At 37.5% G+C, this 26011-nt stretch overlaps 1 protein-coding gene across 1 annotated transcript; it reads right to left on the reverse strand.

The window, feature by feature from the left end:
* Nucleotides 1–6282: 6282 nt before the first annotated feature.
* LOC141611821 (ABC transporter B family member 19) lies at nt 6283–18638 on the reverse strand. The gene is made up of 10 exons (XM_074430459.1): nt 17879–18638; nt 17245–17299; nt 16478–16653; nt 15422–15622; nt 14636–14895; nt 14197–14513; nt 13897–14120; nt 12788–13607; nt 12363–12604; nt 6283–7779 (listed from the first exon to the last, which is right to left on the reverse strand). Exons 1-10 carry the CDS (start codon nt 18128–18130, stop codon nt 6571–6573), a joined length of 3756 nt encoding a protein of 1251 aa, XP_074286560.1. The 5' UTR covers nt 18131–18638; the 3' UTR covers nt 6283–6570.
* Between the last annotated feature and the right edge of the window lie 7373 nt (nt 18639–26011).

Below are 26011 nucleotides of genomic sequence, written 5' to 3' on the forward strand. Positions count from 1 at the left end.
TAAGTCGGATTTGAATAATTAAAACATGTTAATGACGAAAGAATTATGTGATACAATATACATGTGAATATTAATGATGATGAACGAAGAATTTAAGAAAACAAGTGACAAACAAATAAACAAAGACGAATTACAGAGGACGAGGAAGAAGAAAAGAAGCAGAAACTGCGGCAGCCTCACGAAGAGGCGCAGCAGGAACTGCGCTCCTTCGAAGAGGCGCAGCGATTCTTTGCGTCTTTTCTCGACGTCATCTCTCGGAAATCCGCAAAAACAGAGTTTTAAAGCACGGTTTTAGAAATCGGTTTTAATGGTGTATTCGACATAAATCTTACAATGATGATACGATAAATGAAATACAATAAATAAAAGAGGATTATACACCCTCAGACTTACATGTTGACGGAACGAGATGAACTAAGAATCGACTAGTGAATGCTCGACGCGAATGCAAAGAGAGTGCCCTCGTAAGAGGAAAACGATTGATTAATTAAGTTGATTGAGTGTAGTTGGTCAAATTGGTCAGTCATGCAACGGAGAGGCTGGTACCCGGAAAGATCCGAGCTTACGTGGTCGAAAGTTCAAGCACGTAGGCGCCAATTAGTAAGAACAAAGTCTAGAATGCAAAGGGAGAAGAGAAGGGCGGACACTCGCGTGAGAAATATGAGGAACGAAAGCTCCTATTTATACTAATCACGCGACGGAATTATGGTAAGACTAGGACACGGAAAGAAAGATCCGGAAATAACCGACTTAGGTTAAAACACGGAAACTTGGACAAAAAGAAAGCCCTGGGAAAGAGGCGCAGCAGAGCTGCGTCCCTTGGAAGAGGCGCAGCACTTGCTGCGTCCTTTCCCGGGTAGGTTCCTCTGCGCGTAGAAAACGCGTTTGACAGCCTGTCGTATTTTAGGCATAACTTTCTCTACAAGACTCGGATTAAGGTGATTTCGGTGGCGTTGGAAAGCTAAGAAAGAGATCTAGAACTTTATGTGAAATAGGCCTGACCTAAAAAAGACGTTATGACCTCGTAAAACGGGCCTAAAGTTCGGGTTATCATTTTAGCTAAATGAAATGCACATTTTGTAATGTAAACTTTTAGTTTAGCCCAAAGAAGTGACATGTGACTCAAAATGAGATATAATCTCAACATTTTATGACATCCTAACCTTAGGTAGACAAGCCCATTGCTTTGACTCGGGATTTGACGGTTTTAGGAAATGAAGACGGTTTTTGACCTGGACTCCAAATGTACTCTAATTACTGTCAAAACGACCGTATCGGGACGTAGATGACAACTATGAGGTGGACATTAATGTTTGAGCAATCACTTGACGATAATCTTAAGAACTGTCACAAATCGTTCCGCGTAGCAAACATGCGGCCCAATCATCACCGGGTGGTTTGCGAGGGGTGCAGAAACGAGGTGTCTACAACCGTCTATAATGAAATTTTGGGTATCTACAGAGATGTACTGCCGAGTTCCACATATGTTCACTGTCAGAAACCAAGAGCTAATTTGCCCAAACTAAGCCCTTAATGTCAGTATCTCACTTTAGGACTACATCAATAACGGGGCCTTTCAACTTTTAATAAGTCTCCCTTAAGTCAAATATATCCCTATTAAAAATAAAATGAGTTGAATACTATCCCAGTTGGCTAGATAGGACAATAATTTTGCTAGTTCTTAAAAACTTTTCTTTTGTTTTACACATACTATTTGACTCGTCTTAAGTTTAAGACGATATATGTAGAAGATGTAAATTGTATATATGAAAGTGATGATTACAATAGGTAATTACAAGGCTATTTATATTGTTAGCTAGGGTAAGACTATGGTAACAAATAACTACAAATAAGGAAAAGATTATGAACAATAATTTGTTAGCTAAATTAGGGGAGAATATTTAGATGACTAAATATTCTTGGTTGACTTCTCTACATCCCCCCGCAAGATGGACGGCCTTTGGGAAAGTCCGATCTTGGACATAAGCATTTGAAACCGTGGGCGATGCAAGGGTTTCGTGAGGGCATCCGCAAGTTGGTCATCATTGGCGACGGGCACAACGCGCAAGGAACCGGCTTGGACCTTCTCACGGATAAAGTGGTAGTCAAGTGCTAGATGTTTCATGCGTGAGTGGAAGACGGGATTAGCACTTAAGTTTGTAGCACCAATGTTGTCGCAATACACGACAGGGGGGGCAGCAACTTGGAGGCGTAGTTCAGTGAGCAGATTGGTAAGCCAAATGAGCTCAGCAGTAGCATTGGCAACGGAGCGATACTCGGCTTCTGTTGAGGATCGTGCCACTGTGCGTTGCTTCTTCGAACTCCAGGAGACAAGATTTCGACCCAAATAGACAACATAGGCGGCTGTAGAGGTGAGATCATTGGGATTGCCACCCCAATCAGAATCAGAGTAAGCATGAAGACTAGATGGGGATTGACGATAGATGGTGATGCCATGTGAGGTGGTACCAGCGAGGTATCGTAATAGTCGCTTGAGAGCATTCCAATGGCAAACCGTAGGAGCGTGCATAAACTGTGAGAGCTTGTTTACGGCATATGCAATGTCGGGTCGTGTTAGAGACAGGTATTGGAGACCTCCAACTAGTGTTCGGTATTGAGTTGGATCATCATAAGCAGAGCCATCACGCAGGCTAAGGGGAACCGAGGCATCCATGGGTGTAGTGGCTGGCTTTGCATCGGTCATGTTGGCACGGGCAAGAAGATCAAGGGTATATTTTTGTTGGTTGAGAAACAAGCCGTGAGAGCATGTTTGCACTTCAACTCCAAGGAAGTATGACAGGGGACCAAGATCTTTAAGGGAGAACTTGGTGGAGAGTGCAGCGATGAAGGCCGTGACGTGAGACGGAAGGGCACCTGTAACAATAATATCATCAACATACACAAGGACAAATAGTGGGTTAGAACCGTGAAGAACAAACAGGGATGTGTCACAAATCGAGTTTGTGAAGCCGGCACTGAGTAGGTACGAACGCAACTCATTGTACCAAGCCCGTGGGGCTTGTTTAAGTCCATAGAGAGCCTTGCGCAGTTTGCATACATGGGTTGGTTTTGTTGGGTCAATGAATCCTTGTGGTTGAGCCATGTAAACAGTGTCAGTGAGGGTGCCTTGAAGGAAGGCATCATTAATGTCGAGTTGACGGAGTGGCCACCCATTGGTAACAGCGAGACTGAGCAAGAGACGGACCGTGACAGGTTTGATAACTGGGCTGAAAGTTTCCGAGTAGTCAAGTCCGGGTCATTGGTGAAAACCTTTTGCGACGAGACGGGCTTTATGTTTGTGGATTGTGCCATCGGGATTGTATTTGGTTCGAAAGACCCATTTACAACCGACGATGTTTTGGGTAGGAGAGGGGGGGACGAGGTCCCAGGTTTGATTTTGTTGGAGAGCTTGGAATTGGGTTTCCATGGCAGAGCGCCAGGTGGGGTCGAGGAGTGCTTGTTTGACGGTGGTAGGTTCGGTGGAGTCGAGTTGGGCACTTAGGTTGAATTTGTTGATGGGTTTAAATATGTTGTGGGAGGCACGGGTTCCATGAGGATGTGAGGGGGTGGAGGAGGGGGTGGGGGTGGTGTAGGTGCAGGAGAATTGGTCTCGGCAGGGGTCGTGGGGGAGTTAGGTTCGGTTGGGGGGTGATCAGGGGTGAGAGGAGTGTTGGGAGGTAACACAAGCGAGGTAGGAGTGTTGGGTTGGTTTGGGGTGTTGGCGGCAGGTGAAGGAACGAGGATAGAAATGTCACACCAGGCAGCGGACGTGGGAAGAGGAGCAGGTGAGGACGTAGTGGAGGCGAAGGGGTAGGTCGAATCTACAAAACGAACATGGCGTGAACTATAGACTCGATTTGTAGATGGGTCGAGGCATAGGTAAGAGTGTTGGGAGGGTGAGTAACCAATGAACACACAAGCGATGGACCAGGCCTCAAGTTTATGGTGAGTGTATGGACGGAGCCAAGGGAAACAAAGACTTCCAAAATTGTGGAAGTTATTGTACTTGGGGTGTTGATGGAAGAGTCGAAAATATGGGGAGTCATTTTTAAGAGTAGGTGTAGGCATGCGATTGATTAGATATGTGGCAGTTTGAAGGGCATACGACCAGTATTGCAAAGGCATGGAGGCGTGTGCGAGAAGAGCAAGGCCGGTGTCTACTATGTGCCGGTGTCGTCGTTCAGCAAAGCCATTGTGTTCGGGTGTATGAGGAGGAGACGTAAGGTGTTGTATCCCGAATGTAGCAAGATCGGGTTTTAGTTTCTCAAATTCTCCACCATTGTCTGAGTAAAAGGTGAGTATCGGACGAGAAAATTGTTTCTCGACGAGGGATTTAAACGCAAGGAATGTAGGGTGGGTGTCGGATTTTTTCTTTAAGGGGAATAACCATGTAAATTTAGTAAAGTGATCGAACGAAAATTACATAGTATTTATAATTATTAACGGAGGTAATTGGAGATGACCATAGGTCACTAAAAATTATTTGAAGCGGTGAATCGGATTTAATGGAGGATTGTTTGAATGGTAATTTATGACTCTTATATAAATGACAGGGGGAACAATCTTTATTGGTAATAATAGTCTTTGAATCAAAACTAGAAACAATGCTTTTTAAAATAGAAAAATGAGGATGGCCGAATCGATGGTGAAGATCAGCCGAGGCAAGGGTGGACACGTGGGCTTGCGGTGACGACATTGGCCAGTAGTAGACGCCATCCTTAGCTGGTCCCGTGTACAAAGTCGCTCCAGATTTAGGGTCCTTCACAACAAAAGACATAGAACAAAAATCAATGGACACATTATTATCAAGACAAAATTTTGAGACAGATATAATGTTTTTGTGCATAGAGGGAACATGAAAAACATTGTGAAGTTTAAAGGAAGAAATAGAGGTGGAACCAGTGTGGAGGATTGAAAGACCGGAGCCATCGCCTATGACAATTTCATCGGTACCATCATACGGTTGGTGAAGGGCAAGATTGTCGAGGTCCGAGGTTACATGGTGCGAGGCACCGCTGTCTAAGAGCCAAGGGGAGGGAATTTGGGAGGAAAGTTTGGTGGGGTTGGCTTGGGCAGAGGTCGTGGAAGTAGTGCGAGGGTAAGGAGGTACTTTGATGTCGGGATACAAGGCTTTAAAGACAGGGCAATAGTATAGGGTATGGCCTTGAGTGTGACACCATTGACATTTGCCTTTAAAGGTGTTGCGAGGGTTTTGGTTGGGGTTGGCAGCGGGTGTGTGGGTGGTTTGGGTTAGGGTAAGTTCACGATTTATGAGTTTTTCGAGAAGTTCAGAGAAGGTGATGGGAGTGTCTCGAGCATTAACGGCATCGATGACGGGTTGGTAGGAGGCATCGAGACCATCGAGAACTTGATCAGTAACATCTTCATTGGGAATGATAGTCCCAAGAAGAGCAAGATCGTCGACGGTGGTCTTGATACGGGTCATGTAGTCGGAGATGGAGGATGAGCCTTTGGTGATATTTTTGAGTTTGTGGCGAAGTTGTTTTATATGGCCACGGGATGGACGAGCGTAGGACGACGCAATGGCAGTCCACGCATCATGAGTTGTGGCCATACGGTTGAGCAAGGGAGAGACAGAGGGGGTAAGGGTACTGGCAACAGCCGAGAATAGCAGTCGATCTTGGCGGTACCAGGTGGCGAACTCGGGGTTGGGTGTGGGTTGTTTGTCAGCGGTCGAGGTCACTGTTTTGGGTGGTGGGGCAGTCCCGTCAAGGAAGGCGTTAAGGCCATAACCATCAAATAGCGATTCGAGTTGGGTACGCCATTGACGGTAATTGGAACCATCGAACTTGACTATGGAATGCACATTGAGGATAATGAAAGGATTTTTGGGATCGTTTGGATTGGGAATTGTGGCACTCGACATTGTCGATCGAGCAGAGGAAAGAGATGGAGGACGGAAAAAGAAATTAGGAGATAGGATTGAACCTTTCTCTTGATACCATGTAGAAGATGTAAATTGTATATATGAAAGTGATGATTACAATAGGTAATTACAAGGCTATTTATATTGTTAGCTAGGGTAAGACTATGGTAACAAATAACTACAAATAAGGAAAAGATTATGAACAATAATTTGTTAGCTAAATTAGGGGAGAATATTTAGATGACTAAATATTCTTGGTTGACTTCTCTACAATATACTCTTACATGAGAATTTGTGTTAAACTTAGGTATGCTTTGCGAAAAGTATTCTTCTAATCTTCGTTAGAACATGTATAACGTGGGACACTAACTCTACCAGGCATTTTTAAATCCATGTGACATGCAAAACAGTCCCTTTTTCCATTAACCCACAACATACTCAAAATACAATACAGAGTAAACAAACGAAAAAGGAAAAAAAAGCCAAAGACATTTCTACTAATAGGCTTGCTATGCCCATAGGGCCATATCTACAGCAATCATTATCAGTCACTACCACAATCATTGATGAAAATAATTTGCTTAACCGAAGAAGATTAACAGGACCCAAACGTAATCTTCGTCGACATTGGTAAACCCCAGTCATTAACCGGCTAATAATCCTATAATTAGAGGCAAAGTTGATCATGCATGGTGGAGTTGTAATTGCAAAAGACGGGAGTATGCCCCCTCGGGCCTACTGATCAACTCGGAGTGACTACCTTGTTCCACAATCCGTCCGTCCTGGACCACTCCTATGTTGTCGACACCACGTATGGTAGACAACCGATGTGCAACAAGGACAGTGGTGCGGCCCCTCATTAGCCTCTCTAGCGCCTCTTGAAGCACACACTCGGATTCTGCATCAAGTGCACTCGTGGCCTCATCCAAGAGAAGGATGGCTGGGTCTTTTAGCACGGCTCTAGCTATGGCAATCCTTTGTTTTTGACCTCCTGATAGCTGGACTCCTCGTTCCCCAACACACGTTTTATATCCCTCAGGCAACGCACTTACAAAACCATGTACGTTTGCTGCCCTGGCAGCTTCGATAACCTCTGCCTCTGTAGCCCCTTCTTTCCCATACGCAATGTTGTCGAAGATGCTTGAAGCGAAGAGAGCCGGCTCTTGCTGGACTAACGCGATTTTGAGCCGTAGGGCTTTCAGGTTGAATCTCCGAATGTCCTTTCCATCAATCATAACTTTACCAGCAGCAGGATCATAGAATCTCTCGATCAAAGCAATCACGGAGCTCTTTCCAGACCCACTTGCTCCAACAAGGGCTTGACTTTGGCCTGCCCGGATTCGAAGACTAAAATCCTTGAAGACGAGGACATCAGGGCGTGTAGGGTACGCAAAATCAACATGACGGAGCTCAATTTCGCCACGGACTAACTCAACAGGTTCTGCTTCTGGGTCATCGGGGTCAATCCGAGTATGACGGTCCAGGATAGAGAAGACAGATCCGACGGCTTCTCCCCCCCTTATGATTTCAGGAGCAAGGCTTACTGTTTCTGCCACAGAGTTGGCTGTAATGACCAGAACAACAAAGACTTTGATGACTTTGGAGAAGGTCGAGACGCCTTTGCTTACGAGATGGGCACCATACCAAAGAATAAGGGCTTCGGAACTATACAATGCGAGCTGAGAAAGGCCAAAAAGGCCACCAGAAGTTAAACTACGACGCAGGCTTCGTTGTTGTGGAACCCGAAGCTCGGAGCAGAATAGAGACAGGATTTTGTCCTGGGCATTAAAGGCTGCAACTGTTCTGATGTTGCTCACTCCCTCCCCAGCAATCATACTTGTTTTCGCATGTGCCTTTGCTGTGTCTCCCGCAAACCCTTTCAGTGATAGTTGCTGAAAGTTACGCAACATATCAGTCACAAGTTTTTTTGGCCAATATTAGTGAATTTTACATGAATATCAGATGTTCGATCATGAAATTAAGCAAATCTTGTCAATTAATGAAGTTTCCCCTACTTACAGCAATCCTTTTAAGACTATGATTTTGATGCTCTGTTGATCTTTCTTGGCCTTACATTTGCTGAAGTTTTAGCATAAACTCAACAGTTTTCTTGTTTTAGATTTTTTGACTTCACTTGTTTTATACTTTTATGTGGCATAAAAAATTTATGTTTTGACCTCACTTGTTTCACAGAAAAATATGTTGTTGTTGTTGTTGTCTATCTCGTGTAAATCGCATTCATGGACGGTTTTAATCATTTTTATATTCCTTTAAACTCGATTAAAAATCGTGTTTCCTCATGGAAACAAAAAAAATGTATAAAAGGTTTTAGACCTTACATTAAAAGATCGTACGGATTACAAGTTAAGTTGATTTTGCGGAAATTCGCAGAACTTATTTTTAATTATGTAAACTACACAAATTCTTACTTAAGACGGGCACTATCCGTCTTAAGTTGTAGACGGATACCATTTTGTGAGACAAAATGCCCAAATAGAGGATAGTGGAAGGCACATGGGGGTGTCCCCACCTTGTCCCCCCTATTTGTTTTGTGAGTGTAACTACCCATCTTAAGCAAGACCAACTCTGTAAACTAAAGTTGAAAGAATAGGGTGAGTGGCATTCAACATCATGCAACATGTTTCAAATTTCAATGTAAGTAGTAGTTGTTCACTATTTATTGGCTTTTATCATCTTTCTACGGAGTACTATTTAACTTTTGCCTTGAGTCTTTGCTGGTGCAGACAAACTTAAATAACGTCACAGAGGACCCCAAGACAATAGGCCTCTTTGATGTCACGTGAAAACTGCTAAAGTTGACCAATTCAAGGCTCACCCTTAAAAACTACTACAGTAGTATTTTTTATTTTTATTTTTAAAAAAAAACATTATTTTGAAGTAAATATGAGGTGCATTCAACCATTTTGGTACGTCTGATATCAGAAAACGTTATTTCTTGCAGAGCTTGCTCAGACCAAGGACTATGCAAGTGTTGTAAAATACCTAAAATTGTATCCCCAAAGTACAACAGCAAAAAGAAAATATGAAAACAGTAAAACAAAAGGGAAAAAAAACCAGCATTATTGAAGGGGTAAAGCTTTTTGCAGAGCTAGACTACTTCAGTTTACCATGTGCAACTGTTAAAAGGCCTAAAAGATTCTAAAGAGGTAAATTTTTAGTTGAATGACTGACTATAGTCATTTCTGCTTTTGTATTGTTGCCACTCTTCAATGATTAAGATTTGAAGTTTTACTCAAATTATTTTCTTGTTTTACCAGAAGGCATAAGCTAGTTCAACTCATATATTAAAGCAACTTTCTTGAGATAAATCAAAGGGTAAACACTTTTTATCTTTCTTGAGGTACCTCCCCTATTTCCTTGAACAATCTAACGGTTAGAAACAAAAGTAATGCATGATAATGCGGAAGAGAAATAATATATTACTGTATTATTTATATTATTTCTTCTACACATCATCATCCATTATTTAAAGTTAGGACCGTTAGATCGTTTAGGATAATATCTAGACCGTTGAAAAGTAATGGAGAGGGAACGTAATAGAGAGGATCCAAATTGATTTCTCAAGGGTAATAGTTCAGGACCTTGCAAGTATCCCTTGTTAAAAGGAAACAAGAATTGGGATTTATAACCTCTTTGTTGCACCCAATGCACTTCCAAGAACGCAATGATTTATAACAAATGATATAAAAGAGGTCAACAATCGAAATATGATGGACATAATTTCGACAATGTGTCACCTAATTCAGCTTATATTATGAGTTTTAATTATGAAAAATATGATGTCCACGTATTCACCATTAGAACAACGGTTCTTCTAAAATGTGCTCTAGCCCCTAAGCCCACTTAAATGGAAAGTTTGCACTAAATATATATGGCATTGGAATTCAAAAAAGTGCTTTATTATTTCAATTTTCCATGATATTTATCATAAAACTTTCCATTTTAGAAAAACCGTTCAAACAAAAATTAAATTGTTAAAATGGGTTCATCTAATCTCCGCAATGTCCCATATTTGTTTGGGATTGTTTTTCCGAGACAAATCAACCCTCCATGAGTGATTTTGTCAATGCGTGCAGCATTTGTAGTCAACCATCCACCCATAGGCAATGTTGTATCGAGATTCTACTTCGGATCGATGGGGACAGTAGGATCGAATCGGTAGAATCGGATCGTAGAATCGCAAGATTCTACAAACTCACTAAATATAATTTTTTATTTGGTAAAACATATAATTGAAAATCAAAACACTTATTTATTAATATTTATTCAAAAAATATTGGTAATTAATGATTTTAGTATCATTGTATGAACAACTTACAAGAAATTTGGGTTTTACGGTGTCATTATATAAAAATATATATTAATTTTTTTTATTATGGAATCGGATCGTAGCATCGTAAAATCGTAGGATCGTATTATGATCTCATCTCTAGAAATTTTCAAATTAATAGGATGGTAAGATTCTACAACTATGATAGAATCGTAGGATCCAGGATCGATCAAGCATTTTTGTATCGTAAAATCGTAGAATCGTTGGATCGAATCACGATTCTGACAACAATGCCCACAGGTGCGCGAAGCATTTTGTTGAACATTCTAATGCATTTTATGCAATTTTAATTGTAAAAAATAAAAAAAAAATAAAAAAAATTGAAGTGTGGGTAACCCGTCTGAAAGTTTTGGAACCAACGAACCTAGGTGAGGGCTGGGTCTAACATGTCTAACAAGGGTCTGGATCTGGTCCTACACCCATTGTTATCCCGGGATGAGTCCCTTGAAACTCACAGCCATAAAATCTTACCTCACATCTCACATGGACGCAACAGGTTTGTAAAAAAGGTAGAACTACCTCACATCTCACATGGACGCAACAGGTTTGTAAAAAAGGTAGAACTAGGAGTGAGAAAAAAGTTGATTAATTGTTACATGCATGGAATGATGGAAATGGTCACCCCTAGGATTTTGTGTGAGAAAAGCAAGATAACAGTAGGACTGTAGGAGTGTTAACAGCCTACAGATAGAAAGTTATTGTTGGAACAAACATGGTGGAATCTTTCAATTATTTATTCGTATACACGCAAGTATACTAAAGTACACTACTCTATACTTCTATAGTATCACATTGATTCATAGTGATGGAAAATGGTTGGCTGGCCTGGAACACAATGCTCTATCACCACTAAAATATAGAGAGACAATATTCATATACTCTGTATAATTTTTAAATATTATTCATCTCTATATTTACCGTGACGCGGTGAAACATTGGCCTCCACCGAACATTCACAAATTCTTGTTTAAGACTGATGTATCCGTCTTGAGCTTAAGACTGGTCAAATAGTAGTGATAAAACAAAAGTAGAATGCATGGGAAAATACTAAAGATTTGTCTTATATGCGTAAATGGTATGATATTTGACCGGTTATAAATCAAGAACAACAATTAAGGCATTTTTATTATTTTGCCATAAATTAGTAATACTCGATAGGAAAATTAGCAAAACCAAGAGAAGTATGAATGCATGACCAATTCATTTTATAGGTTTGCTTTAAAAAATTTATTCAAGTTGATATGAGTACTTATATGACAAAAGGTCAAGACATGGTGATTTTAAAAGAGATTTGTGCAGATTTCCAAGGGGAAGAGATATGTAAATGGAAGCACGTGCATGGCAGATGCGCGGAAAGAGGAGGCTCTTTAGTGTTTTGTCGTCTACCACTTTGCAAGTAATGAAAACAAGATTCCCAAATATGACAACCCAGAGCCCAGTATGCAGGCACCCTGACATCCTTGCCTATTTAAATATTTACTCTGTACTTGTCTTCGACGATTTCCCTTAATAATTTTTTCAATCATCTAGTATTACTATACCTTTTTACATGTGTTCTAAATTTTTTATATACTCCCATCTCAAATTAATCTCTCATTTATTTATATTTTTATACTAATAAAATAATGAAAAGAGAGAAAATAACACAAAATTTACAGGAAAGCCAATAATATTTGGTATTGAAAAACAAAAGTGAAAAAATTATTTAGAGATGGTTTAACAATGGGGTGGGTCGATAATTATGAGATAGAGAGAATGGCAGACACAAATTCTTAAGAACCCTTGTTGTATCATATCACCATATATATAGGTCTATAGAAGACACAGACACTTCTATCATCTAGCATTCTAGCGTGTTCGTCAAACACCGACACTTGTATCCGTTTCAATGCTACCTAGAATGTAGATCGCTATACATCCTAACCAATGAGAAACTTGTCTTATTCTTCTTATAGATCATGCTTAGGGTCTAAATTTTCTCAAGAAACTAGGGTCAAAAGACTTGAAAGAAGGATTTTTATTGGCATTTTAATTTTTAAGAGCCTATCATTTATGTTTACATCTTGTCCTGTTTTTGTTAGACTTGTATGAAAAAAGTTAAATGACAAAGGGAAGAATGCTTACCTGAGCAAAGTTTGCTAGGACAAGAAGAGGGAAAGTTCCTAAAATGACAAGAGAAACCCTCCACTCGATAATGAAGGCGACAATGAATGATGTAAGGAGAGAAGTCATGTTTTGTAATAAAACAGAGATCCTCTCGGCAATGGCGGATTTCACATCGGCTGCATCGGTTGCTAAGCGAGCTGCCAGGAGGCTAGAGTTGTGCTCTTCCTCATCGAACCACCCAACTTCATTCCTCATAATTGCTGCAAAATTAAGTCCAAGTTCCAAATTATACTATATAATATACTTGACAAAATGAAAAGATGATGCTAAATAATATGTTCAGGAATTAAAAAATATAAAAGCTTGTATTAGCGGTTGTATGTAAGACATATTCGTTAATCATACAAGACTCGGCTTTTAAACATTAGACTGATGGACTTTACCTGCAAGCATCATCCTCCTAACTCTGGTAGTCAGGTTTTCACCCATGATGCTAAAGAAGTAATGCTGGATTAAGTAGGCTACAACAGCATACAAGCCTACGCCAATGTAAATGAAGACATATTCCTTTGTCTTCTTCTCCATAGACGCATAATTCTGATAGTAGAAGACCTCGATCATATTGCTCATCACAATAGCAAAGGTCGGGCCAATGAAACCTGAGAGTACAGACCCCACAGCACCCATGATCGAGTATGGCCATTCTGGGGCATTGAGTTTAAGTAACCGACAAAAGTACCCTCGCGGTGCGGGATTCTTCCTTTCTGTCTCGGCATTTGAAATCATCTCGATCCGACCATCAATGCCGGTGCTATATGAGTAGCTCAAGTTTCGAAGACTTCCCGAACGAAGGCTCAAGGATTTTGTCGAGAGTGAATGGCTCAGCCGGGATGAACGTGTACGCCGGGTTGACGGGTTCGAGAAGTCACGATTCCCGACCATTTCTTGGAACCGGATCAATGACGCATATGCACCAGCTTTGGATATCAGTTCTTCATGAGTTCCAGTCTCAACGACTTGTCCTTGCTGAATTACTGCAATTGAGTCGACATTTCTAACAGTTGACAAACGGTGAGCAACCACCACTGTGGTTCTTCCGACCATCAGCCTATCGAGAGCTTCTTGTACTATGCTCTCAGAGCTTGCATCAAGAGCACTTGTGGCTTCATCTAATAGAAGAATTTTGGGGTTCTTCAACATTGCTCTAGCTATTGCAATTCTCTGCTTTTGACCTCCAGAGAGCTGAACACCCCTTTCACCCACCTACATTCACATTAGAAAATAGACATCATATATCAGTACCCGCCTATGCATCCAACAATAGCTAGGACAAGGGAACATAATCCCCTTTTGACTCTGATGATGCTACCGAGGTCAACTGATCATTAATTTCTTTAAATTTTATAGAGATACAATGTAAATTATCCTGTTTGAATTATGAAAACAATGATTTTAACACTGGTTGACCAATAAAGTCAAATGGTGGAGAGTAAATAAATGGGGTGAAAGGATAAATAAATGTAACTCGGGTAACTTGTAAATGCATGCTTACATGGGTGTTGTATCCCTTTGGAAGCAAGGTTACAAAGCTATGAGCATTTGCAGCAGAGGCAGCAGCCTCAACTTCAGCCATTGTCGCATCAGGTTTCCCGTGAAGAATGTTTTCAAGGATGGTGGTCGCGAAAAGAGCTGGCTCTTGGTTCACCAAACCAATTTGACCACGCAACCACTTTAGTTGCAGTGTCTTGATGTCAACATTGTCCAACAAAACATGCCCTGTACAAAAAAAAACATCCATTTTTAGCAGAGTCAAAATCATACAAAGAATTATTACGATTGAACTCCAACTTACCATCATTAGGATCATAGAACCTCTCAATGAGTGAGACAACGGTGCTCTTTCCTGATCCACTCCCACCAACCACGGCAACAGTCTTGCCTGCTGGAAAGAACATTGAGAAATCGCGGAAGATCATGACATCAGGACGAGAAGGATAACTGAATGATACATTCTTGAACTCTATATTCCCATTAACTTCCTCCAAGCACTTCCCGTCTAACTGGTCTTGTACTATGGTGGGCCTCTGTTTGATGATCTCCATCAGCTTGTAGCCAGCCGCTTTTCCCTTACTAAAGGCTCCAAGGTTTGAGAATGACTGACCTAAGCTCCTGTAATTTTCAAAAATATACAGAAAAAAAACATATCATTAAGGTTTCTTTTCCCTGCATAAGAAAAAAAGAGAAAGAGAAAGATGAAAGTAAGATATCTTTGAACTGTCAGTCAATCTTACATGCCACCAACAATAGCCGAGAAAATCGCAGTGAATGCCTTGCCGCCATCAGTCTGCCCATTCCTGATGAAAACACCAGCATACCAGAATACAAGGGCCCATGACATGCAAGCAATGCCATAAGTACATCCAAGTCCCAAACCCTTGGCCATCCCAGCCTTATAGCCAAGCTTAAGGGTGTTTTGAATAGCATCTGAATATGAGTTAAGCGCCTTGGTCTCCCCAGCATATGAATATACTGTTCTGACTTGTGCAATGGCCTATCAAGAAAGTTCAAATCCAGAATTTTCAATATATAGAAAGAGGAAATTAACCAGTGTGATCCCAATTTTATCTTTGACGTCATCATTTTTTTTTCCATTTCTTAAGACCTAGTTCTTCTACACTATTGATTTCAAGCACCCTATCCAGTAGTAGAAGAATATATGTTTCAGCAAGATGGTAATGATTTTCCGAGTAGTTACAAATATAATTGAAGACTACAACCAAGGACAAAAAAGACTCCACTAGAAGACATGGGCAGTTAACTATAATTACAATTTCCAAAAGAGGTCCAGAAACTTTTTGCATTAGAAGAATTATTACTCATAAAGCAAGCAACAAAGCCAACTAATCACAAACATGATGCATGCCAAACTCATGAAGATAGGCACCCACCAAACATGTTCAGAATCATGGCATTATCTCATCATCATCAATTATTTTGGACTTTCTGTCTTCTTTATATTTCCCCGAATTTCCTCTTAGTCTACGTGAATAATTGCTAAAACCAAAATGTAAACTAACCTGTTCAGCAACAATTCCAGCATTGGCATATGATTCACGACTCTTAGACGTTAAGCCTGTGAGAGTATAAGCGTACAGACCACCAGCAAATGCTATTCCTGGGATAACTGCCACACTGAGTAAGGCCAATCTCCATGCTGATACAAATCCAACAACCAGACCCGCCAAAAATGTCGACAGATAATGTATAAAATTACCCACCTGCATCAATTTCGTTCACATCCATCAACGCTCCATACTTTCAAACCAAAATAAATGTTACTGTCGGGATTCTTAGTATTACTTAGCCGCAACATTGAATATTTACCCTACTACAATCACCAAATTCCCAAATAGCACTAGACATCACGAGGTAATATTCACTTTCAACCCCACCCTCACAAATGATGAGTGTACAACCCCGTAAAGTACATGTGGAAGGGTGGTGCTAAAATTGGGTACCACCAAGATATGATAGTATCTAATTTTCTTTCATGATAATAACCAAGTCAAGTAGCTTTACATGATAATATTACCACAAGATAGTGCAGAACCCCGCAAATACATGTGAGAGGGTGGGATTGAAATTGGGTACTAACGAGACATGATAAGATCTAATTTTCCGTTCCAATAGATTTCTTCATGATAATGCTAGTGTCCTTAAGAGTGGAATAGTGGAAAATGACATTTTAACAAAATTGAAGAGTCCATGCAACATAAAGGGCAAGGCATAATAAAAGCAAATTCTAGTACTAGTGAAGTAGTGACATTTATGATTCCACATACATCAAAACGGTAGCAAAAAATCAGGCGCCTGATAAGGCAGCTTCATAACATGCTCTATCATGACCCCTGCTCAATGGGGGGACCTCAAATTTAGTGGATTAATTATATCAACTACTACCCCAGTTGAAGTTTATGGCACTTGACAACCCCAAAACTAGTATATATTATCGGCCTTTTTTCGCAGAAATAGTCTTTGCTGTGATGAACGTATGCAATTATCAACGGTAATTTTCACGGCCATGACACTTGTAGGTTAATTTCAACAAATGGTGAGGGAAAAGGAGAATGAACCTTCTCACTAATGGCATCTTGAACAAGGAGAGTATCAGTGGAAACACTGAAAACAATGTCACCAGTTCTAGCATCAGTATCAAAAAACCCCACATCCTGCTTTAAGACTGCCTCCAAATATTTTTCCCTCAATGTCCCTGCTTGTCTTTCTCCAGTGTACATCCAACAAGCAATTTCTAGAAAACCAACATTATTATATTACACCAATTATCAACAAAAACAGTCTAAAAGTCGACAAAACTATTTTTAAAGTATATTAATAATTGTACAAGACAAGTAGACAACCCCACAAATATATTCAAAGAATGAAAGAACATGAAGAGTTGTATTTTAGAGATAAAGTAGGGCAATTAGGGATAATTATCATGGAAAAAAAATAAAAATTGACAGATGATGGATAAGACGACAAGAAGACGGTCCACGAACCACGTGCAAAGTTCTTACCAACGAAAATGTGTTTTATGTCAAAATTAACTTCACAAAATTCATCTCCAAGTAAAATATACGGTAAATTTGCGGAGTGAAACGGTTTCACATTTGCTTGCATAACAAAATCAACTCATTATCGGACTTGTAGTAATGGTTACAACTTACAAGGTCCGATATACTTTCCTAATATCCGTCTTACAATAAAAATAGGTTTGATATACCCATTATGTAAATAAATCGTACTTTAAGGAGGAAATCAACCGTAACACTTGTCACAAATTGATCAGATATAAAAGTAAGCGATGAGTGAGTAGTTCAAAAATGGTGAAACAACTTACCTGCGTAGGACGAGGCGCATACAATAAGCCCAAGATAGACAAAGTACAGAGCATACTGCAATACAGGAAAAAATAATAAAAAAAAAAAAAAACCATTTAGCAAAATGTAATTTATGAGAGTTTTACTGAAAGAAGAATGCAATTAATGAGAGATCTGAGATCTACAAGATTAAAACTAATGTTAGTATTAATACTAAAAATAATTTTATCAAAATATGAGTATAAAATTAAGCGGTAAATTTAACAGTAGATATGAACATCATCACTGAAATGGCACTTAAGAACATGTATACCAAAAACTTACCGCTACTAAAAAGAATTATTATCACAATATCGTGATTTTGATTCGAAGCCCGTAAATATTGAAATTAATTTTGTGAACCTTTACGCCAAAAATTTACTATGACTAAAATTATACCTCAACTTAACATGATTATCAAGTCCTCCGCCATAAAACAATCAATCATACGAATACGTTACACTGATACGTACTCCCTTCCTCCCATTTACGACCTCCCATTTAGGAGTATTTGTTTGCTTTCTTAATTGTTGTGAGCGTTGTTTAAATAAAAGATAAACAAATGAGTGGGTCGTAGAAAGTATATAGAGTGTAATAATAGAGATAAATAAGTACCTTGGAAACTTCGTTCACCATGGTGTGGAGATCAGATTGGTTCTTGCCAAAGCCATTGACCATTTGACCAAAAAGAAGGAAAAAAACAGGCATAGAAGAGCCATGAATAACAGCTCCTAAACTTCCTAAACCCATCAAAATATAATCATATTTATCAGCAAATGAAAACAACTGATAAAATGGCAATGTTTGCTCTTTGTTCTTCTTCTCTGCTTCTACTGGCATCGCTTTTGCTTCCCCATTTGCTGCCATTGTTTTAACTCTAATTTAGCTTTTCTCTTAGAAGAAATGAAAAACAGGAAAAGTAACCGTTGAAGTTTAATGAGATCTGAAATAATGGAGGAATCTTTAATGGAGCGAGAGATCTAAATGCATGATTCATTTAGTTCGTTTTTAAGAAGGATGCTATTACTGTCAATGTAGTTATAAAACGAAATGGTCAACATGTTAGCATTTGGAGTAGTGTCCTCGATAATCTGACATAATTGTCGGTAAATAAAATGTGTGAGTTTTCAATGAAGAAAAAGAGAGAAAATCGAGATAATATACGGGGAAGAAGTGGAGAACTAGTGAGTAGTTCCTGAAAGAGAAGGGAAGAGACCGGTGGTCAAAGGTGAAGAATTGAGTTTGGAAAACAAGTGGGGAGTGAGAGAGGTTACGGGGAGAGAGAGAGAGAGAGAGAGAGAAGGATGTATTTTGTGGGTCTATTTTTATAGGAGTGTTTCTCATTTGCTTCGCTTCTTGTGGATCCTATCTAGACATCTTAAAATGGGTTGGACGGGTCGATTTTATTCGGATTTTGTATTTTTTTTTTTTTTTTTATTAGGTAAGAAAACTAGGTTGATCCTCTAGGGTAGGACCAACCTATCTCATCCTTTCGAATGAGGGAGGTAAGTTGAAGTCACCGGCTATCAAACCACCTCAAAAGAGTTGGACATGAATGTCCAATCAAGTTTCATTAAGTCAAGAAACTTTTGGCTTCACGAAAGAATGTTTAATTATCACTTCATCGAAAAAATGAAGGTCTAATTTCACATCCTTGATAATACTAGAAATTTCCCACGGAATTTGCCAAGTACCTCGAATCGAGTTAATAACACATAAGTTATCACCCTCCACAATTAACTTTGAGATTCCTAAGTATTTAGCTGTTAAAATACCTTCTTTTAAAGCAAGTGCTTCCGCAACAAAGATACTATTGGATCCGCACTTTTTTGCTCCCAACAAAACGACTTTATCATTGTGATCTCTTATACAATATCCTAAAGCAGCTTTATTACCTTCTATTCTTGATCCGGCAAAATTTAGCTTTAGGAAACCGTTTGTAGGTTTTTCCCACCAAATATCTTCCTTACTAGAATTGTTTCTAGCTGACTTTTCTACCTCGGGATTGTTGAGATCCTTAAATCTAGTCACATTCCATGTCTTAGTGCTATTACTACATAAAGTAATAAGTTTGCTGATACTTAAATTAACATTATTAAAGATAATATCATTTCTATGGAACCATGCATTCCACCAAATAAAAATAATATTTATAAAGTCATCTTTTGGAATTAAATCCTTGAGATAATTAAGTTTCGTTAGAAAACTTTGACTTGTAATAGTATCATAATTTGACAAAAACTCGTTGAAACTAATAATGTTCAGGTCTTGGATGACTGACCCAATCAAGGGACATTCGTAAAAGAAATGATCTTTGTTTTCAATTGGATTGTTGCACAGAACACAATGAGGTGGGACATCAATATGACTCTTGAGAAGTCTACTTTTCGTTGGAAGGCCGTCAACACAGGCTTTCTAAAGAAAAAATTTTAATTTAGGAGGAATATTCAATTTCCAAATCCACTGAAATTCACATTTGTCAAGAGCTTGATCGAACAAACCTTGCGCTAACCAAGTTGCTGTTTTGGTAGAGAAATTTCCATCTACGGACAACCCCCAAATGAGGATATCTAGAATATCATTATGTGGCACTGGAATGTTAATAATCTGATTAACAATATCGTTATTCACTAAACTAGATAATTTACAAACATCCCATTGCTTGTCTGGGGTTATGAAATCTTTAACCAAAAGATTAAGATCATGACTACTATCATCATCATCCATACTGCTGGTAAGAGGGTGTGAGAAAACCCAATTATCAGACCAAAACTTAATATTGTTACCATTACCTACCTGCCATCTTAGTCCTTTTCTAAATAGAGTACGAAGACTCATAAGTTTACGCCATTGCCAAGAAGAGACTGAATTTGGCTTATGATCAAAGAGTGAACAGTTTCTCAAGTATTTTTTAGTTATCACTCTAACCCATATACTTTCCTTATCCATAAGAATTTTCCATAGAAGTTTCATTTGGAGAGCTTTATTGGCTGCTTCCGAAGATTTTATTCCCAGTCCTCCAACCGATTTCGGTAAACAAACTTTATGTCAACCAATCAAATTAGGAGAACGTTGTGAAGGATTCTTATTCCATAGAAAATCTCTATTAATTTTATCTAATCTTTTATGGATTGACGAGGGAAGAAGGAAGCTTTGCATTTGAAAAGTTCCCTTCGAAGCTAAATTAGCATTGACTAGAACTAGTCTACCTGCTTGCGACAAAGAATTTGCTTTCCATTTCGATAATTGGGTGCAAGAAGACTGAATAATACTTTCAAAAGTATTTTTAGTCACTCTGCTGTCAATTATAGGACATCCTAAATACTTACCCAAGTGAGCTTCCTCGTTCATACGAAGAATACCTCTAAAGGATTCCCGAAGAGATCGCTCAATATTTCTAGTGCATTGAAAAGTGGATTAGTCAAAATTAACAAATTGTCCTGAAATCGTGCAAAATTTATCTAAAATAGACTTTATGGTTCTACAACTCTGATTAGATGCTTTAGCGAAAATGATAGTATCATATTCGGATTCTGTATTAGTTAGGGATGTATATAGGTCAAATAAAAGTTTTAAGACATTTTTTATTTTTACCATTTTTCAATCGAAAACCACTATTTACAATACTGAATCATATTTAATATATATTATATAATTATATTTATTACTTATTGTACTTATATTAAGACGGTCATACAAATAAAATATATTAAGACGGTCATACAAATAAAATTATTTTATTATTAATTGTATAAAAGTTATATAATATTAATTTTTAAATTAATTTTTTATTTAAAATATTAAAATAATCATGGCTTGCCCCATTTCACTATGAAGCTTGGTCATCTTAGCATATAAGAGAACTTCTCAAATGCTCTCTCATTCACCTTGTCCTTATCACTTGGGCCTTTGCAATGCTTCAAACCAACAAGACCACGATTGTTGTCACCACAAGGTATGAAATGCGCTTTATGCTATCGAGAGGCTTCTATTGTAATACCTCAGATATTTGAGTTGTTGGGTACTCTATCGAGTAGGACTTACTCTGTCGAGTAAGTCATTGGCGGATTCTGGAGTACATTCGGCTTTGAATGTACTCGATCGAGTAGGTGCAACTCGATCGAGTAGGCGGTACTCAATCGAGTACGTTAGTTACTCGATCAAGTAAGAAGGGTTTTACGGACTTTTCCGCCGGGTTTGATAGTAAAACGTAGAGATGTATTTAAAGTTTCTATCGACGGTTTTGTCACTTTTGCTTTTACTTTTCTAAACTTTTCACAAGAAAAAAAAATGACTTTTAATTCTCTCCTCCTTTTGCTATCAAATCAAGGCTAGAGTTGTCGGATTTCTGAGATCGTTATACCTTTGTGATCGTCATTGTTTGGGTAATATTTCTATGTTGTTTTTATGTCAGCTTGTTATTTTTGATTAAACACTAATTGGTGATTTGGGAGATTTTAGGAGTAATTGTTGTAGTAGATTGTAATTATATGATTATTGTTATAGGAGGTGATTTCGTAGAGGAAACTTTTTGATCTGCTGCTTTTGGTTGTTGGTGATTCCGTCTCAGGTAGGGTTTCCCTGCTCGATTGACTGTGTAATTAAGTATAAGATGGCGTGATTAGTTTATTGGCATGATTACTGTTATTGTTACTTTGGATTTGGCATGTTTATATTGGTATTGTGGCTTTAGTTGTAATTGTATGTGGTTCGCGAGGTGCGCCCTCGGCTGAGTGGAGTCATTTTCAGGAATGGCTTCACGCCCTTGATTTGCCCCTTGTGGTTCCCGTCACAAGGGGATGTGCACATTAATGGACATGGGTTATTCGCTCTACGGTTTTGAGTGGGCTTAGGTGGTACGGCTGCGGTCCCCACTGGCGGAGTGGAATATCTGTTGCGATGGGTGTTCTGGCAGGGTTACACACTTTAGTGTGTAGTCAGGTGATTGGTGATGAACTGGAGTTGGAGGAATGTGTTTATGTAACTGGATGTTGTTGTTTGCTTATCATGGTTATGCAGTAACTGACCCCGTTTAAATGTTTTGAAAATTGTGGTGATCCATTCGTGGATGGTGAGCAGTTGATTAGTATATATTTCTATGGAGTATGTGCGGGATCTAGCTGGGGATGAAGCCATCACAAGTCCGAGTATTTTAGTCTTCCGCTGATAGTTATGGCAGTTTTATTTCAGTTTTGGATTTCAGTTTGAGACGATTGTATTACATTTCCAGTTTTGGTTTAAGTTGTACGCACATTTAAACTTCTATACTTAAAGTATGTTTCTTTATGGTCTCCTTTGATTACTGTACCTTGGGTAAACGACATGGTAGCATCTCCATGTGCTAGGGTGGTCTTGTTAAGGCACCTTGGTGTATGGGGGTGTTACAAAGTGGTATCAGAGCGATGATTTTTGAACCTGTAACCAATGAACCTAATGAATGTACAGAGTCAGATTAAAATGAACCCGAGTAGGAGTTGTTAGGAGCTAATGCAAAGGCTTGCTAGGAGACGTCCTAATGTCGCGAACTTGCCCTTGCAACTTTGAATCGGCCACTATGGGGTGTCATGAGATCGCTACTTGTTTATTGTTGTTTCATGATGCATATGTTGGATGAAGTGTGTAGTTGAAGTGGATGACTTGGTTGGAAAAAGGTGAAGTAAGTGTTTGCATAAGAATATGAATTTCATGTTAAGAGTATGTTTAAATGATGGAAGGTGAATTTTATAATGTTTGGTTATATTAGTAACATGTGAATAAGAGAATGTGATGTTGTATATACATATATGTTGAATGATATGTGCTAAACGTTATACATATATATATATATATATATATATATATATACTAGTTTGAATGCCCGTGTGTTGCAACGGAGTAATTAACTTATTTATAATGCAAAAAAAAAACGTTATAATGGTTTAATGTTTACATTCTATGTCTAACGATTTGTTTACATATTATTAAAACATCTCTTTCAAAAAAAATAAAAGATTTCATATAATCACCCCACCTTATACTAATCTTTCGATGTGGACAATTCTACTATTTATAAGTAATATATTCACCAAACTTGGATTTTTTTTCTGATGTGAGACAATTCTACTATTTATACGTAGTATACATTCATCAAACCTGCATTGTTTTTCATTGTGGACAAATAACATACTCAAAATTACACCATCTTTTTTGCACTTAGTTCGACATCCAACCAGATCCGGAATACCGAATACAGACAATTGTTACTCATTATATCTAATAGTTATATTTAAATTTAATAATATGATCAAGTACTCTCCATTAATATTTGTACGTTGTTTTTCTTCAAAAAAAATTTAACATAATTGAGATACGGAAATTTACTGTGGTACCCCTTAATTTTGTCAGAGTTTCCATGTTACCCCTAGTTTTAAGAATCTGCCTATGATACCCTTGAGGTTCTATTTTTTTGCCCATGGTACCCCCTAATGTAAAGGCTGTTAAATGAACGTTAAGTTTGATAGCGTGGCAATAAAATAACAATTAAAAAATAATACCCCCTTTATTGTTTTATTGGTACGGATATCTCTCTCTCTTTTAAATGAAAATTTAATTAACTATATCATTATAATATTGGAAATTTCTCATGGTAACCTTGAACTTTGATAGATTACACATGCTACCATGGACTTTTGTTTTCTATTTTTTTTTTATCATAATTAAAATATGTGGAAATGATAGGAACCTATACTCTAATGATAGAATATTTTTTAACACGATTCTAATTATATTATTTAAACGTAGTATATTTACCACACCTACATTATTTTTCAATATGGGACATATAAAATCTATAGGTAGAAAATATAATGATATAAACTTTTAAGAGCTCTCCAAGACAATACTTAAGAGACTCAAAAGATTTTGGGTTGATGCCTAAGTTCAAAGGATGCCTCATATTTATAATCATAGAATCACCCATCTTATGCTATATTTCGATGTGGGAAAATTCTATTTTTTATATGTAATATATTTATCACATCTATATTATTTTTCAATGTGGGACATATAACATACTATGAAATACACCATCTTTAATATGTGCAAATTATATGAAATCTATATATACTCTAATGATAGCATTTCTTACCATTAATCTAATAATATTATTTTTATAATTTTTTTACCGACATTATTTTGCCAAATAAAATGTAAAAGTTTTTATATAAAAATTAGAAACATCACTTGAATATAAAATAAGAAATACAGAATATATATTATAAAAACTAAAAGATTTTCCAAAGATTAACTTAGGTTAGAAATCATTATTGTAGAGACAGTAATACAAACTCTTTTAAGAGCTCTCTCTGACAATACTTAAGAGAATCAAAAGATTTTGGGTTATGACTTCTATTTATAATCATAAGATCACCCTGCCTTATGGTAATCTTCCGATGTGGGACAATTCTAATATTTATACATAGTATATTAACCACACTTACATTACTTTTCAATGTAGGACAAATAACATACTAAGTACACCATTTTTTTTGCACCTACTTTGACATCAACCCGATTTAATAATGAGAAAATACAATACAATACAATCTACACTCTAATGATAGCATTTTTTTGTCACAATCTAATTATATAATTTTCATACGATATTTTTTTGTCAAATGAAATATAAAGTTTTTATATCAAAATTATAAATATCACTTTAATATAGTATAGAAAATGTATATATATGGGACAGTTCTATTATTTATACATAATATATTCACCACAGCTACATTATTTTTCAATGTGGGACATGTAACATACTAAAAAGTACATATCTTTTATATCAAAAATTTTTGGGTTAATACCTAAATTTCAAGGATGCCTCCTATTTATATTTATAGAATCACTCTACCGTGTACTATTATTTCAATGTGAGATACATAATTTAATTATTTAGACGTAGTATGTTCATCATGCCTACATTATTTTTCAATTTGAAAGATATAACATACCAAGAAATACATGCCTCTTCTTAAAAAAACCACTATTGTATACATATTATTTTTCTTTGAAGGTAAAACCACTTAGTCTCGATCATTAGATAGGGATCTCTACATCGTACATATAACGACTCATTAACGCTCTATTACTGCATTCAGAAGACAACCATTAATAAAATCTTTAGTTTTGTACTGTGTGAGGAGACTACCATTAGTAAAACCTTTAGTTTTATATTTTTTGATTTTCTTGTTCATGTACCCAACGATTTCCACTTTATTTTTTATATCATATCGTAGATAATGATAGAAAATCTTAAGAGCTCTTTAAAACAATATTTTTAAGACTCAAAAAATTTTGGGTGGATACATAAGTTCCAAATATGCCTCCTATTTATAATCATAGGATCACATCAACTTATACTAATCTTTCGATGTGGGACAATTTTACTATTTATATGTAGTATATTCACCAAACCTACTTATTTTCCAATGTGGGACAAAACATACTAAAAAGTACACTATTTTACGTATTAAGAAGTACACCATCTTTAATATGTGCAAATAATATGAAATTTATACTCTAATGATAGCATTTTTTACCACAAAGCTAATTATATTATTTTCATAATTTTTTTAACGATATTTTATTGCCAAATGAAATGTAAATGTTTGATATAAAAATTGGAAATATCACTTGAATATAATTTAGGAAATATACATATTATAATAATTAAAAGATTTTCCACTTTATTTTTTACATCAAAAATTA

Source organism: Silene latifolia, chromosome 11 (assembly GCF_048544455.1).
Source record: "Silene latifolia isolate original U9 population chromosome 11, ASM4854445v1, whole genome shotgun sequence".
In the NCBI taxonomy this organism is placed as follows: Eukaryota; Viridiplantae; Streptophyta; class Magnoliopsida; order Caryophyllales; family Caryophyllaceae; genus Silene; species Silene latifolia.

Excerpts from the sequence above, each read along its gene's own strand:
- LOC141611821 (XM_074430459.1), bottom strand. The coding sequence starts at position 18,130 with ATGGCAGCAAATGGGGAAGCAAAAGCGATGCCAGTAGAAGCAGAGAAG. Across the intron at positions 15,623-16,477 it reads AAGATGCCATTAGTGAGAAG|GTGGGTAATTTTATACATTA; the intron begins GTTCATTCTCCT and ends AAATTGATGCAG. Across the intron at positions 14,514-14,635 it reads TCGGCTATTGTTGGTGGCAT|GAGCTTAGGTCAGTCATTCT; the intron begins GTAAGATTGACT and ends TGAAAATTACAG.